The 17,959-nt window shown below is 32.0% G+C and overlaps 1 protein-coding gene across 1 annotated transcript; it reads right to left on the bottom strand.

The window, feature by feature from the left end:
* Positions 1-9,144: 9,144 nt before the first annotated feature.
* Positions 9,145-11,523, bottom strand: LOC108474374 (polygalacturonase 1 beta-like protein 3). The gene is made up of 2 exons (XM_017776281.2): positions 11,288-11,523; positions 9,145-11,138 (listed from the first exon to the last, which is right to left on the bottom strand). The coding sequence occupies exons 1-2, from the start codon at positions 11,342-11,344 to the stop codon at positions 9,309-9,311; spliced, it is 1,887 nt and encodes a 628-aa protein (XP_017631770.1). The 5' UTR covers positions 11,345-11,523; the 3' UTR covers positions 9,145-9,308.
* Between the last annotated feature and the right edge of the window lie 6,436 nt (positions 11,524-17,959).

A 17,959-nucleotide genomic window follows, 5' to 3' on the forward strand; every position in this document is an offset into this window, starting at 1 on the left:
CGCTTGCGAGCATTCAAAAGGCCATGGATCGGTCGACCTCTAGTAGGTCAGTTAACTTGGAGATAGAGGTTCGAGATGATTTGGAAAGTGTGCTAGGTATGATTGGCTTCAATTTGGGGATTGCAATACCAAGTTCTTTCATAGTCGTACTATATAAAGAAGGAAATTTAATGGCATTATGGCCTTACGCATTAGTAGTGGGGAGTGGTGCTCGGATAAAAATATTCTCAGTGATGAGGTTGCCATGTTTTTTGAGAGATTGTATGGTGAAATCCCAACTCCCATGAGTGAACTTCCCTTGAATATCTTCCCTCGCCTTAAGGAGAAAGATGTTGATTTTCTCAAAAAGCTGGTTTTGAACGATGAGATTAAAAAGGCCTTTTTTGACATAGCTTCATTGAAAGCTCCGGGAAGCGATGGGTTCCATGCGCATTTTTTCCAAAGTCAGTGGGAATCAGTTGGAGGGGCGATTTGTGAGTAGGTTCATGGAATCTTTGCTGGTAATAGAATTGAGAAAGATCTTAACAACACTCTAATTGTGTTTTTTCCAAAGAAGGATCTTCTAGAGGATTTCAGTCAATTTCGGCCAATTAGTCTTTGTTTGGTAATGTATAAGTTGGTAATGAATGTGATCACTAATAGATTTAAAGTAGTGTTTCTGAATTACATATCACCTAAGCAAGCGGGGTTTATTGTTGGTCATAACATCTCCAATGATGTCATTATTGCGTAAGAAGTTATTCATTCGATTTGTAGTAAGAAAGTTGGTAGAAATTGGATGACCATTAAGTTGGATTTGGAGAAAACCTATGATAGGATTAGCTGAGATTTTATTGATATGTCTCTTGTAGCTGTTGGGATTCCTAAGTTCCTCAAAAAGTTGATTATGGATGCTATTTCTTCCTTCACTATGCAGATATTATGGAATAGAGTTCAGTTTTAATCCTTTAAGCATGTGAAAGGGATTAGATAGGGGTTTCATTTATCACCTTATCTTTTCGTTCTTTATATGGAATGGTTAGGCCATATTATTCACTTAGAGATCATAGTTGGTAAGTGGCATTCGATTGGGTTATCTAAGTCGGGGTTGGCCTTATCTCATCTCTTTGTTGTTAATGACCTTGTCATTTTCGGCAAAGCAGAGATGGATCAAGCTATTTTGTTAAAGGAAATCCTTAAATGTTTCTGTGACTTTTTTGGGCATAAGATCAGTGCAAGGAAGAGCAATATGTATTTCTCCAAAGGTGTTGACACTAGCTTATGTGATTAGATTAGTTAGTTTTTTGGGTTTCAGAAAGTTCTTAATCTAAGGAGTTATTTGGGGGTGCCTCTTCTCCACGATCGTGTTACTAAAAGTACTCTGAATTTTGTGGTTGAAAAAATGAGGAGTAAATTTCAAAATTGGGAAGCTAGAAAACTTTCCTTTGCGAGACGTATCACTCTTACCCAATCAGTTCTTCTAGCTATTCCAAATTATTTCATGCAGTCCTTGTTAGTTCCAAAAGGGGTGTGTGATGAGTTAGAAAAGATTACAAGGCAATTCATTTGGGGAGGCTCTGCTGGATATCCAAAAATAGCCTTGGTAGGATGAGAGTCCATTTGTCAGCCTAGGTCTCGTGGGGGCCTTGGGTTTCGGCACCTTCAAAACCAAAATAATTCATTCATTTTGAAAATAGGGTTCAATCTTGTCTCTCGTAAGGATGCTATATAGGTTCATGTCCTTTGCTCGAAATATGGCTGGAAGAATCATCTTCCTTATTCTATTCATAGAAGTAATTGCTCTCATTTTTGGCGCTCCCTTTCTAAGACGTGGCCCCTTTTTTGTGAAAATCTCATGTGGTCTGTAGGGGATGGTTCTACAATTCACAGCTAGAAATATTCTTGGGTACCTGATGTTGGCCTTATTTTTTCTTATGTTTCTGCTCATGCTAGCCTTGATTTGGAGAGTACTTTGAGAGATTGGGTTCTACTTGATGGTTCTTGGAATGTTGATCTGCTTCGTATTTGGCTGCCTGATGTCATGATAAAACGTATAGTAAGTATTCCCCTTCTTATTTTGCTGGTGGTAAAGATAGAATCATTTGGGCTCGATCTGGCTCAAGGTCTTATTTCGTTCGAAGTGCTTATTGGGCTTTAAAAGAAGATTTTTGGAGCTCTAAAGATGATAGTTGGAAGTCCGTTTAGAAATATTAAGGTCCATAGAGTCTGTCTTTTTCTTTGGCTTGTGGCCAAGTAGAGGCTTCTTACTAATTCAGAACATGCTAGGAGAGGAATTGGGCAAAGTAATGCATGCCTTCTATGTGGTCATGATATTAAAGACATTATGCACGTTCTCCGTGAGTGTTTGGCTAAGGAAGCTTGGATGCTTGTAGTCCGTTTCTGAGAAGTAATCTAGGTTTTTTTCAGACTCTTTTCAAATTTGGTTTTCCACTAATCTTGGTTGTCATTTTAAGATGCAGGATAAGAGAATTACTTGGTCATGCTTATTTGGGTTAATCGCTTGGAGAATTTGGAAGTACAAGAATCTTTTCATCTTCCAAGACATTAATCAGACGACTTTTGATGTTATTAAAACCTCTCTAAGTTGGGCTCAACATTTTGAACCTTTTCTAATTGGGACCAAGTCTATTTTGCCCAAATTGAAAATTCATCATCACTTTGCAGACAATTGGGTTCATTTATTTTTTGATGGAGTATTGGCTAAAGATTCTAGAAATACTTCAGCGGGTGGCGTGGTTCGCGATCGGGTTGGCAATTAGATTTTGGGGTTTACTCATTATCTAGACAGATGCTCACCTTTGGAGACAGAACTTTGGGGTATTCTTGATGGAATTCTCATCTTATTAAAAAAGGGCTACAAGAAAGTTAGGATTCAGATTGATAATCTTGAAGTGGTCAAGGCCTTGTCCATGGAAGAAACAGTGGATTCTGATATTACCTTGCTCAGAAGAGTTAAACGACTTTTGTGCTCTGAAGGTCAGTGGGAAATTAAGTATGTTCCTAGGGAGTGTAACTTAATTACAGATCAAATGGTAAAGATTAGTCTCTCTTGGCAGACTTCCTTCTAGATATTTGAAGTACCTCCTGATTTGGTGGTTACGACTATCCAACAAGACAAAGTTTTTAGAGTCTCTTAAGAGTTTTAAGTTTTAATTCTCTTTATGTTTTTCACCAAAAAAAAAAACTACAATTATAATACAACATAAACTGAGTAAATAACAATGATATCTCAACAAAATCACATAATTCAACTAATCAATTATAATCTAATTTATTTAATTACTAATGCATGATTTAATTATTCAAGCTACATTCTCACGGTAAGAAAGTTCAATTTATTAAATGTAAATCTACCAACTTGGCTAAGGTTTCTAGGAATATTTCAATCTTAGCCACAAATTGACCTTTTGTTTATATTGAATAAATTTTTGTGTAAATTTGGATGGACGGTGGTTGTGGTGCGATGAAATCTTTATTAACTCACAGTTATAATAATTAATTTCATCATCACCACTGTTTTTAACCTTACTGAAGATAAACACACTGCCCATCCAAAATCGCAATTAATATAAACCTTAACCATAATTTTCTTTATAAGATAACCAGAGTCAATCATCACTCACGACTAGATTCATATCAAAAGTGATATTTATTTCAAGTTTATGTTGACATAATGAACACGATATGTAACACCCCAAACCCGGGCTAGAAGTTTGGCTCGATTCTGGCGTGTCACATTGAAATGTTTTTCGAAAACCATGTTTCCATTAAAAACCCTTCTCAATAATTAAAAACTTATACTCTTTTTAAACCTTGTTAGAAAACCTTAGCTGAATAACATTCTTAACAACTTTGTAGAAATCTTGGCAGTTGCGGAAGCTTGATTTAAAAACAATTGCGGATACGTGATGTTTTGAACAACAATAGTTGCATTGGAAAACCGTGTTCTAATACTAGCAATTATAAGAACAATAAATAAAATTCCAAATTTGAAATCCAAAAAATTACAACGGCTTTACTACAACCCACATAAAAACATTTAAAAGTAATAATCAAAGCGTAACATAAGCGATATCGTGGCTTCCTCCGAGCCCCTCGCACTCCGATCCATCTAAGGCTAGAAATTACCGAAGGTTAATAAGCGAGGTGAGTTTACGAAAACTCGGTGTGAAATCCCTACTACATAAAAGGAACGATCAGGTCATATAAAAGAATTAAAAGTCGGCCCCACCCTACTTACGCCAGATATCAATTAGGCCTTAGCCCATTATAACAGACGATGCGGATGGTTTTAATCCATTACAGAATAAGAAACATTATCAGAACTAGAATCAGAATCAAAATCAGAATCAGGTGACAGAATCAAAATCAAAACCAGAATCAGAATTAGGTAATGAATCGAATCGATGTCGTATGTAATCGAATCGAACCGAATCGAATGAGGTAATGTAATCGAATCGATGTCGTAATGAATCAAAATCAGGATGTGAATGCAATCCCAACCCAATCCAGCCGTATACACCCCCGTACCAACTTTACACCATGTGGGGAGACTACTCGACCCACCCAACCGCTACACACCACAGAAATTGCAATGAGACTACGGATATTGTGGCGAAGTCACCAGATCTGAATATTGTGGCTAGACCACGAACATATATATATATATATATATATATATATATATATATATATATGTTATGGTTACCAGATTGCGGCGAGGTTGCGGATATTGTGACGAAGTCACGGACCAGAATATATGTGGCGAGGCCACCAGATTGCAATGAGGCGCTTAACGCTTCCTCCATCAATATAACCCATATCCCATGCAACAGATATACATGTCATCGCATACCACATACAGAATCAGAATATCATGTCCATATTTGAATCAAACAATCACAGTCAAGTCATTCATATCACCAACATATATTCACAATCAAATCCGTCAACCACACAGTCCAAGTCAGTCACTTGCCCATAAGGGTAAAACAATCATTTAACACCCTAGGGGTAAAATGGTAATTTTATAAATCAAGGGTAAAATGGTAATTTTGTAAATCGAGGGTAAAATAATAATTTTGTAAATCGAGGGTAAAATAGTAATTCTGTCAATCGAGGGTAAAACGGTAATTCTATAAATCAGGGGTACTTTGGTAATTTTACAAGCCGAGGGTATTTCAATAATTTTACAGGTCGAGGGTATTTCAGTAATTTCACAAATCAGAGGTATTTTGGTAATTTTACAAACTAGGGGTATTTTGGTAATTTTGTAAACCAAGGGTATTTTGGTAATTTGGTAAACTAAAGTATTCTAAACAGGATAACAATACGAATGGGCCTAAAGCCCTTTCTACCCAAATGGGCCCACACTCGTGTGGCCCTTTTAGCCCAAATCTAGCCACGAGATATGAGATTCACCTAGCCTAGTCCAATATTTACTACACAATTAAACAACTTATCCAATTGGGCCGTAGGCCCATTGGGCCTATATAGCCCTTTTCTACCATCGCTACCAAGTAGCCATCCTACTGACTAGAGTAGTGAGAAATACACACCGATTGGAGACTGGAGTTAATCCACGCTCGAGCACTCTTAATGGCGTAACCCAACCGAACACGCCACAAAGCGAAAGGGATCGACCAAGAAGGGTACTTTTACTCTCCTCATGGTTCTCTCTATTTAAAGCCGACCGCATCCACTCTTATGTTAGTTTCGATGTGGGATCCTCCATCATCGAGTTTAAATTCAACACCAACTCTTGCCGCCTTGTTAGCAAAATAAATGCTCTTTGCTTGCCATGGGATTCGAACCCATGCCTCCCCTTAAATGCTCTATACGCTACTTGCCGCTAAGCCACAAGGCTTTTTGTGTCACAATTTCTCCAACAATATTCTTTAGGCCTACCTACTACACCTAGTGTTTGATTCGCCTTAAACCAAAATTTTTGCTAGAGTCCAGGTTTGAACCCAGGACTTCTCCAACACTTCTCAGCACACTTAAACACTAAAACAAGCCTTCAACTACGAAATTTTCACGCACAACAGAATCTTATAAGCTGCCTTCAACCGCTCCCATGCTCAAGGCCCAAAACTTCTAGGCCCAAATTCAGGGTGTTACACGATAATAAAGTCACATATATGATTGTAGGTTAAATTGAATCCATAAAAAAACACTTAATATAATTTTTTTATATTTATATAATTATTAAATTGTCTAAAAAAATTATATTCAATGAAATTAAATTGATTAAAAAGAACCCATAAATTTTTTAAAACATTATTTTATAAAATAAATTTTTTATATAAAATTAAATTAATCTCTTTCCTTCCACTAAAACCTAAACTCGAAAATCCTTAATTTTTTACTTTCTTTCAACATTCACCACTTTTCTCTCAACTTTCTCTTATTATCTCTCTCTCATAGACACACTAGAAATTTTACAAAATATGTGATCAATAATTCACTAGTTGCAAGTGAATCTCTTTAATTTGGTTCAAGATTTATTGGTTAATCTCTAGAAAATTAGGATTGGGACATTTTTGTGATAGATTATTAGTTTTATGCGATATTTAAAATTTATTGATTGAATGATTTTGGGATATAGATTTTATATGAGATCTCTAACATCTTAATTAGATAATAATTTGTAGGTCCTTGAAGAAATTAGAATTGATTGTCTTTATAATCTTGAATTTCTCGATTCTTGATTAGAATTTTAGCATTTTTATTTAGAAATTACTATTTTTATGTAATTATTGTGAATTTTGTGTTTGTGTTTACCTTGTGTTTGGCATATTGCATTCTTATGACACAAAAAAAGACACTCAAGTAACTTTTACTTGGTTAAAATATGTTTTTAGTCTCTGTACTGGATAAAATTTGAGATTTAGTTCATGTACTTAAAAAAATAAAAATTAATCTTCCTATCTTTTTTTAGTCGTAAGTATTTTCTGTCAAAATTTGTCAACTTAAAATTTTGATTAAGCTATCCTCATATGACTTGCATATGATTAACAACAACTAAATACGTTAAATTGACAAATTTCGACTAAGACTACCAATGATGATAATGATTAGACTAAGATTTTTAAATTAAAAAAAGGTAGAAGGAATGAAATTTTCACTTCTGAAGTATAGGGACCAAATCCCAATTTTTATACAAGTACAAAGACTAACATTATATTTTAACCTTTTATTTTTGTAAAAGGAGGCTTGCTGAAAATTTTATAAATACTTAATTTATTTTTGTGTTGTATTAACGATAATAGTAAATAATGATTTTTGAAAATTATTTAGAAGATATTTTAATAACATTGACGAGAAAAAAATTAATTCAACGACTTCAACATTTAAGTATCATGGATAATTGTAAAAAAAAATTGTTTTTCTTTTCTCTTTTAGTTATTATATTAATAATTTTATTATAGTTTTACATTTAACAATATTATGATTCATCTAGTATTAATATAATGAATTAAATAATCTTACATTTTTAGGATACATATATTTGTTAAATTCGATATTATATTATGATACTCTTTTCGAAGTAAATGTATTATGGATGCCTTTGTATTAGGATTGGATTTTATTTTGTCTTTTCTTTTCAAAAAAAAAGATAAATTAGTCCATATAAATTAGATCAAATAGTAAACTGATCTTTATGTTAAAAATTTCATCAATTTCTATTATTAAAAATTGGTACACGCAGATGTCATGTATAACTATCTAATTATTTTATTAATCATATCAATTTATTTAATTATTTTATTAATTATGTCAATTTTTACTAATAAATAAAATTAAAAAAAACTTTTGATATAAATTGTATTTTAAGTGTCAAAATTTTTTTAGGGTGAAGTATGAAAATGTTGTTAGGATGAATATCATTTCTTCCTTGTTGTTTCTATTAGTTTACATACTTTGCAAAAGTTATAAATTTAGTACTTATACTTTAATTTGATTAATTTTAGTTTTATATTTTTTTAATTGCTCAATTTTAGTCTCTATACTTTTCAAATTTTAAAATTTCAGTCCTGCCCAAATAGTAGCAATTAAATTCGTTTGGTAAATTTAATTCTAGTCATGTACTATGCGTACAATTATAGATTTAGTTCAGTATTCTTCAATTGAGTCCTTCTAAGTCCTTATGCTTTTTGAATTTTAGAATTTCAGTCCTGACATAAATGACAGTTGTTAATTTAATAACTAAATTTTAGTGAGTAATATGTGAAAATTATATTTACTGCATCAAATTTTGAAATTAAACTGAACTTAATGAATTTAACTATTATCGTTTATTAAAAACTAAAATTTTAAAATTTAAAAATATAAAAACTAAAAATGTTCAAACTAAAATACAAAAATTAAATCCACAACTTTTATAAAATAGAAAGTAATATAGCATAATTTAACTTTTAAATTTGTCTCCATGTTTGAGTGCAATAGTAAATGAAAACCCGTACACAGAATTCCCCTTCATATTTTATATAAATTTTTTCTAAAAGAATTTTGTTAAAGCAAAAATTGCCTTTCATCCGAATCATTCTCTCTTTCTGACTGATTTTGAGGCTAATCAGTGCTTTTCATCCATGTGTTACTCTGTCTCCATTAATAAGATTACTATTTACCTTCAGTTTTAAACTTAAATTTTAGGTTAAATTCTGTAATGGGTTTAATAACTATACTTTTATTTAATTATTTTTAATTTTAATACTTTTTAAAATTAAAAATTTCAATCCTTTCAAAATTTGATGTGCCAAAACTTATCATCATATATAATATCATAATAGTTTATTATTTCTATATATTATTTTATTATTATTTGTGTCAAAATTAAAATTTTAAATTTTAAAAAATATAAAATCTTAAAAAAATCCAATTTTTTAAAAATAGTGACTAAATTTATAACTTTGACAAAATACATAGAGTAAAAACAAAATTGAATGTGAATGTTAGAGAAATTTACTGTGGACTTGACTTTCAAGTCTTGAAAGATGGCAAAATTTGGTAGATGTGACAGAAATTCAAAACACCATTTTCATTGCTTTGTTGAAAATTTTCAAAACCAGCAAAGTTGCAGGAAGATAAGGTTCATTGCAGCATAAAAAGAAAAAAAGAAAAAAAAAAAGAGAGAGGAGAATATAAGAAAAAATAATTCATATTTGTGTATTTCATTCCATAATCTTAAATTAACAGAGAAACAAAATGGACAAATTCTTAATTTCACCAATGGATAAGTTATCTTAGCCAATGGTTTCTTCTTAACTAAATTTAGTAAATTTTACCCATCCAAAAGCTTTTCTAGTTTAAGAATCAGAGATGGTCCAAGTCATGTCATTCTCGAAAATCCAGTGACACACCTCGATCCGACCCGGACCCGAACCCAATGCCAAGAACGCTCCATGATTCGAACTCCAACTGGATGTGTCCAAATGACAGATGGCAACACCATGATTGATCTTCTCCAGTGACTTCGGATCCAGAATATCCGCTTCATAGACCCGGACCTCGGGGACCGAGTGACAATAGTAAAGCAAATACGGGTACAAACTCTGATGGCAAGAAACCGATTTCGTTACTTTCCCGCCGTTGATTCCTTTAACGCTTCCGATCTTTATGTTCTGCTTTGACCCTTTTACGTTCTCCGTCGTACGAACCTCCACGTTCCGCCCCAGAACCGAGGTGGCGAAATCGATCATGTCCTCCGCCGACCCCACGCATCGCTTGGTCTCGCCCGGGCTCGGCGCTCGCTCGCACTCTTTCAAAGCGTCCAGCATTACGGTTTCCAGTGTGGAGTTATCCCCCGCGTGGAATATCCGCTTCAATTCACCAAACTTGGAGGAAGAAAATGGTAATTTTGAAACAATAGTCCGGGGCAAAAATGACCTTACAGGCATTTTATCTTTAATGTCCGGCATTGGCATCACGGTTCCCTGCTTCAACAACTTTTCCCGGAAGAATTTGCCCGGCTCCACCCATTTATTCACGGCACTGCTACCGCCCTTAACTTGAGCAGTTTCAGAGGAACTGCCATTGTTGTATCTACCGAAAACGATGCCCTCCTTTTTTGCATAATCCTTGAAAGTGCTGTTTCTTCCATAGATTTTGAACCCAATGGATTGAACCACGGCTCCTTGGCCGTACCCAGTGAATTTATCGGTTCCTTCATTGAAAGATTGGCCATAGTTTGAAAAATCGACTTTCTCTCCATTGGAATTTTTGGCGTAAGATTGGAAAGAATCGTCACCCACATTGGATTGATCGCGATAGCTTGAGAAAGTGTTGACCGCCGCATTTCCGCCGTCTCCGTAACTCTTGAACGTATTTTGTGGAGCATTAGAGTCGAATCCGTACGAAGTGAAACTGTCATTCGCCCCATTGGCTGCTTCTCCATAACCGGAAAATCCTGACCCTATCACATTGGCTCCTTTTCCGTAACTACTGAATTCGTTAGGAACGCCGTTACCGTTTTTTCCATAACCCGAGAATGACTGCCCGTTCCCGGCGTTGGCATTCTCTGTGTACTGCGTGAATGTCTGCCCATGCCCGTTGGAGTCATCCCCATATGAAGAGAAACGGAGATTGGGATTGTTGACTTCACGGTTGTAGTTGTTGAAGTTTCCCGAACCGCCAGTGGCGGAGGCGGCATAGGAGTGGAAGTTCTGGTCGACGACGTTGCCCTCACTGGCGTAATTGGCGAATTGTTCCTTGTGCCCAGTCGAATCCCGACTGTATCGGTGGAAAGAGTCGACGACGATGTTGCTGTCTTCCGAGTAGTTCTTGAACGAGTCGACTCCAGCGAGTCGGTCCGTTCCGTAATTGGAGAAATTCATGTTGGAGTAGACGGCGAACCTTTCATCTTTGGGGTGTTTCTCGAGACTCGGAGATAAATCGGGGAAGCAAAAGAGTTTGGCAGAGGAACAAAAAGAAGGGAGATGGGAAGCGAGGTCGTTTTGGGCGGCGAGTTTGGAAAAACTGGCCGAGTCGACGGCGGTTAACGGCGATACTTTGGAGAGTAGAAAATGGGTTTTGGTTATTTCGCGGCGGATCTCTTTGTTCCAGTAACGAATCACCGAGGCTTTTGGAGTAAATGGATTCTCCGACACCAACGAATCACCGACACCGCCCAACACAACCTGCATTGTCCGAAAATTACAATTTTCTTTGAATAAAAAAAACTGTCTTACATTAAATTTTAATGTACAAGAAACAAAGAAGATAAACATAGTGCCCAGAACATACTAAAGAAGAAGAAGAAGAAGAAGAAGACAATAGATTTGCTTACATTGAAGGATGAGAGATGGAGAAAGCAGAGGAAGATAAAAGTCCATAGATTCAGCATTTTCAGTGTTTCTTTCAGAGAAAAAAAGTTTATAATATTTTGTTTGGTTGCGGTGAAGGAGAGAACTTATAGAAAGCAAAATCTTTTGGTTAGTGAAGTGAAGACAGTGATGAGGAATTCTGAATGGAGGGTTTGTTTATAATCTCTCCACTTCAACTATTTCTTTTATTTTAGGTTAATTAAGGATTATCCATATTTATTATTTTTTAATACTAATTATTAGTATTTTATAAACCCAACTTAATAGGGAAAAAGCTATTGTGGATTTCAAAATCACATCCTTTTTATTCACAAATCTTTTTGTAATTGTTATTTCAACATTATATATATATTTCCTCATAAATGAGTTTTATATCTTCAACTTTTTTTTTAGATTAGTTAATGCAATTTCAAAAAAAATTGTATTAAATGCATTTTATTTATGGTAAATTAGGGAAAAAGATATTAATATTGTGTATAATCTATATTTTAGTTAGCTTGAAAAATTTCAATTCCAAAACAATAACTTACTATATCTTAATCATGTCTTTAAGACACTCATTAAACAAACTCTTACTTTTTAATAGGAATATTAATTAAGATGGTATTTAATAAAATAAGCTTCTTATATTTAAAATAATACGAATAATAATTGTTAAATAATTTTAACTTGTACGGTTAGATACCATTTAATCCAACCTAATTTATAAACAATGACAATTATACCTGTCCAATTAGGCTACCAACCCAAGTTGAAAAGTACTTCTGGGTTTGGGAAGAATTTCATCCAACAATATTAATTTGCATGTTTTGAAATTTGAGTTTAAAATATGAGTTAAGTTGCGAATTTTCTATAATATTGTAGTTATAGATTATTTTAATGTTCCATGTGAGAAGAAAAGGAATTAAATTGGATGTATTGATAAGGTTGATGGTTTGAATTTAGTTACTCTTACGGTATTTTGGTTAGCGAAATTTTATTTATTTATTTTATATAAATTAAATTTTAATATTGATATTTAAAATTAAAGTTGAACCCATTTTTAATTTTATAATATACTATTAAGTATTTCATACACAAGCATTAAATATTTAATATGATAAGAGTTTGTAGTTAGTGCATTTATAGTGTATGACTTCATATAGTGTCAATGAACTATATTAAGACACATATCATTAATAAATAATTTTAAAAATCATTATATTTTCTTTAACAAGTGACATTATGTGGTTCATTGGTTGTGTAGAGACGCATGCATCATTAGTGCAAATAACATTAAAATGTATTCATATGCTTAAAAGCATAATAAAGTGAATAATTATTAAAAGGAATGATATGTTTTAAAAATCATATAAGTAAACTTAATGAGATTGGACTAATATTTAATATTTAAATTATCATTTGATACATTTAACATTTAAGTTTCTTTTAGTTCTATAAATAAGAGTAAAAATCATTATGTTTGTCACTTAATTAAATTTTCAAATATATCATTTAAAAGTATGTACAAAAATTTTAAAAATAGAATCCATAAATATATTAAATAATTATCTTTAATTTTTGTAAGCAAAATAGTTGTCCTTAATCTTTTACTACAATATCATAACAATTCAATAATTAAGAAAATAAGTAATTAAAAAGGGACAAAAATAAATAAAATTAGCTGATGGGGTTCGCATTACCATGCGGTGCAACAAATGCAATTCCTTTCCACTACTGGTGTCTCACTGTTTTTTTACTGAAATAAAATTAGGTAAAATTAAGAATTTTGATGTTGATGATCAAAATAAAATTATAAAATGTGAGATAATAATGATCTCTTCTTTATTAATTAGTGATTAAAAGTTTAATCTTCATTTTAGACATGAAATAATTTTAAAATTTATGCTCAACATTTACCTTTTTTAATGAGTTTAGAGAAAACAAAAGATTAATTACATACCTTAATTGGGATGTGATTGAACACCAAAAGTTGATAGAGAAAAGGAAAAGGAAAACATGGAAGTGAGGAGGGTGCGCACATCATAATTCAGCAACTCTAGAAGCCGCGTGGACAGCTGGAGGCCGTTGCTAATTGGTCGGGATATTAGACGCGTTTTTGGTTTTTGCTGCTAATGTTTTTTTTTTTCTTTAAAATTTCCCTTTTGGTTTTTGGTTTTTACGTTGACGTCAAAGGCTCAAAGCTAGTGTTGATTTTGTCTTTAATTTATATTCTTTTTTCGTGATTCCATATTACTCCAAATGATTCAATATTGGATAGAGAGAGAGAATGGGTATGAGACAAAGCTCGTGAAAATGGCTTCTTCTGTAATTCCTTCCACTACGCAGGGTCAATTCTGGAATATTCCCTATTTAATCACTTCATTTCTCTTTAAACTTTTGGTCATGAGTCAAGACAAATTCTTGATTTGCTCTTTCACTTTCTTCATTTCTTTTTTATAATCAAACGATGCATTTAATTAACTAAGCTTTGTTCAGAAAGATGTAAACATCCTTATGTATGAACATATTTGACCCTTCAACCATAAGTTATACATCAGGTATCCATCCAACATGAAAGTTGTATGTACATATGATAAAGGAGTTTGGGAAATGAAAATAGAAGAACAGGATATGACATTTGCATATGTTGTATGCGTGGAGTGGGACTGTTGAGAACTAATCGCCCGCTTTGACTGGGCATCCCATTCTACAAACATTTCATGTCAACCTTTTTTTTTTTTTCTTTCTTTTAATCATACATCAGTCCGTATCTCATCCTGTAATAGAAAATATAAAATGATATATAGTGGAGGATTTTGTATTATAAATCGGTTTGTATTTTTTATCTATTTAAACTTAGATAAATTAGTTTTATATATTAAATTTAAGAGTAAATTATTTTATTAAAATTTTATCTATTCTTACTGTTAAAAATTGATCTCTACGAGCTAGTTTATTATTGCTTTTCGTAATACTTTAAACAAGTGCAAGTGGACAAGTAATTTTGAAAAATACTTTTAAAAATTTTATTTTAAGATTTAAATATTTAATATTGCTATCAAAATGTGCTTTTGAAAAATAAAATGTCCATTTTAAACATAGTGTTATAAAATATAAAGTAACAAATATGCATTTAAATAATGTTCAACTTAACTAATATTTATGATATTTTAGTAAGAATAAAAATAATTTATTATAATTTATTGTTAATATTTTAATATGAGATATAAATTTAAAATAATTTTAAGCAATTAATATTAATTTTATAAAATTTAATTCAAATATATAAACTATATTTTAAATATTAAAATATAACCAATAAAATTTATATGTATAATATTATATATTTAAAATAAATTTTAATAGGAAAGTAATTACATATTAAATGTAAATATTATATAAAATATTTTATAAGAGTTAAAATTGTCTTAAAAGCGCTTTTGTCAAACACAAGAATTAGAAAAAATTGATTTTGCTTTTGGGTTCAAAGACGCTTTTCAATAGCATTTTTTACTCCAAAAATTACTTGTTTAGTATTGTTTATAGCACAAAAAATGCCTTTAACCCTAAAAGTACTTTTGAGAAGTGATGTTAAACTAAGCCTATAAGTATTTATTTGATTATTCCATTAGCTGTGCGAATTTTTAACAATAGAAATTGATAAAATTTTAAAATAAATAATCAATTTATTTTTAATCTAATATACAAAATAAAAAAGAAATAAAATTCAATCTGATTTCTAGTACAATAAATTCCATCCTACTTTTACCAATATAAATATGAATTAAAAAAATTAGCATATTAATATATAATAATATAAAGTTCATTCAATTGGTACCATTATATTTTCTCTCCTATTTAATGGTAGATGAGAAATTGTAATTAAAAATAAGAATTATATATAAAATATATATAATAATATGAAAAAAAAATAAACCCTTTACTCAAATTTAATTTCCATCGGAGCCGCATACGTATTTTGTAGTTGATTTGATAGCTCATTACTTTTGCATGACAAATCTTCTTCTTTCAAACGCTTCTTCGTCGGTGACCACGTTGAAGAAAATAATGGGCACTTGTCTAATCTTCTATCACATTTTTGAAACTTAAATGCTTACCAAAAGCTTTATCCTTTTTTTTTTTAAAATAAAAATAAAAATCCCATGGTAATTATGGCTTAATTAGCTCAAATTAGGGTATAATAGTATTGCTTTTTTTAATATAATATCGTTTAAATACTAGAATAATAAGGAGGTTTTTTTTTAGGGGTGTGGTAAAGTATTTAATTAAACGCAATTCTAATACTAAAATGTTTTTGAAAAGAAAAACCCTATCATAAATTATGAATGTCTTTTCATAAAATGGCAAACACAACTATGCTCATGTCCATCATTATCTATCACGCAATTCTAACATGACGTGCAACATATCTTAATCTTTCTTTAAACCCAATCTTCTAAGCTCAAATATACCTCAAAAAATGCATGCATGTTGATATCATTCTCCTAATTCAACAATCTAAATGGCGTGCAACATGAACATGGCTGTGTTCGTTTTCGTCGACAACTTGCCACCGGGACTCCATTGGAGAAAAGGCTACGCAACATCTTCGAAAAACAAGGAAAGGTGATTATCATGTTCATCGCTAAGAAAAGAGCAGTTAAAGGGATAAAATTTGGATTTGTTAGATATGGTGACATTAGGAATGCCAAAAGGAATGTAGAGAAGCTGAATACTCTTTTGCCGCTGAACTAGAACTCAACATGTATTGATTTAAGTTTGTCTCTAACCATTTTCATCCACTATTTTTCAACACGTATAAGTAATAATTTAAGTCTTACAACTTATCGTATACAATTTCATACTCCCACACAAATCTAAATTACTCTCCACTAAGACTTTTCTTCTGAAAGCTTAGTTGTAAAACCAAGTGTCTCACTTGAGTTTTACTTAAAAATTGCACTCTAAATAGGTTTCTTACTAAACAAATGATATGTGTTAACTCTTGTACAAACTACCAAATGCAAGCCTACCATATATAAGAGTTTTAAGCTTTCTAAGATTTCAATCGATTACCATCAAAGTTCCTTACAAATAACCTTACAAAAAGGACTACATTTATCTGAATAAATACTGAGATTTAATTCTTCTGTGATTTGATTATGCACAAGTGATCTTTATAGATGGGCCAAAGTTACTCAACAAAATAAACAAATACATAGCATAATAGATTTTGTTTCAAAAGACTGCCAACTTAAAATAAGACAAGTTACGATCCAATTCAACTATACCTCAAGTTGCAATTGCTGTTTTAGCGGGAACCATAATTGCTCCAACAATCTCACCTTTTGAAAATTTTTGAACAAAATCATAGTCATCATAAACAAAAGGATCTATATAAATAGATTTTCCTTTTTAATCAATAAGAAGCTTCTGTTAATCCGAAACCTTAACTATAAATATAACCAAATATTGTAATCATTGATGCTTAAGAATTAGATGCATCAGTAATCAAAGTAACCATGATAATATTATAGAGAATCAAAGGGAAATAGTTCAAAGTAAAAAACAGAACAACATAAGAAGCTCATCTAAGATTCATCAATAAAAACATCAACAAAAAGTTCGAGAGTAAATTAACAAAACATAAAAAATTGTTGAGCAACAATAAAAAACCTAGAGCCCCATTTCTCCTTCATTTTTTCAAACAGAACAATTCCAAATGTAACACCCTTTTTCTAAATGTAATGCCTCGTACCCTGTTCCGACGTCGAATACGAGTAAGGGGTGTTACACCTAAAATGTTGAATCACCTTCAGTTGTTTTTCTCAATGCTTGATGTTTTGGTCCAACCTAACAATCCCCTTGTCAAGGTATTCTAGCCATGATCTTGTAAGGATGAGGTCGGTCTGCAATTGTAAGGGCACTTACAACTGGTTTAGTACTACCTTTACATCAACTTCCTTATCTTGGCCCTTTTTTTTCAACATATTCAATTGCAACAATATGTTTCCCTTGTTTCCACTTTGGAGAATACTTTAGTTCTAGTGGAATTGGCTCAAAAACTTCATCCCTACCCACGATCTTGGAGTTTTACTTCATGAGAATTTGAAAAATTAAGGATGGAAATGGCAAGGACAGCTTAGATTGTTTATCTTAGTGTACTTCACAATCTTATTGAATATCATCTTTCCTGTTTTCTTGGTTATCACATTTCTTTGACTATTAGGAAACCAATTTCCAATAGCAATTGCATGTAAAGTAGTATAAGTTAATGATAGATCTAAAGCCTTGAAACCTTTCCCATTTGGACATGTTGCTTGAATTCCATTAGTGAACAACTTGGTAATCTCATCACAAGATTCACCAAACTCATCATTATCAATGCACTAATGATTCATGAAATCAATAATCTTCCCAAAATTGAATGTAAACTAGTGTCTTCAAACATATGCTTGTTAGCATTTTGTGCCCTTAGTATAGTGATTTCGTCATCCTACTATTAGTTAAATAAAATTCCAAAGTTAATTTATTATATCTTTGTATGATTGTTTTTAATGGATTTTGCATGAAAAGTAAAATGAATAAGTAAATATTAGCTCATTGATTACCTAAGATTTAACTAGTATTAAGTTACATCATATGGAAAGGAT

The sequence above is a fragment of the Gossypium arboreum genome, chromosome 3, assembly GCF_025698485.1.
Source record: "Gossypium arboreum isolate Shixiya-1 chromosome 3, ASM2569848v2, whole genome shotgun sequence".
In the NCBI taxonomy this organism is placed as follows: Eukaryota; Viridiplantae; Streptophyta; class Magnoliopsida; order Malvales; family Malvaceae; genus Gossypium; species Gossypium arboreum.

Coding starts and splice junctions, on each gene's coding strand:
- LOC108474374 (XM_017776281.2), bottom strand. CDS start 11,344: ATGCTGAATCTATGGACTTTTATCTTCCTCTGCTTTCTCCATCTCTCA. Junction 11,139..11,287: donor TCCATCTCTCATCCTTCAAT/GTAAGCAAATCT, acceptor CGGACAATGCAG/GTTGTGTTGGGCGGTGTCGG.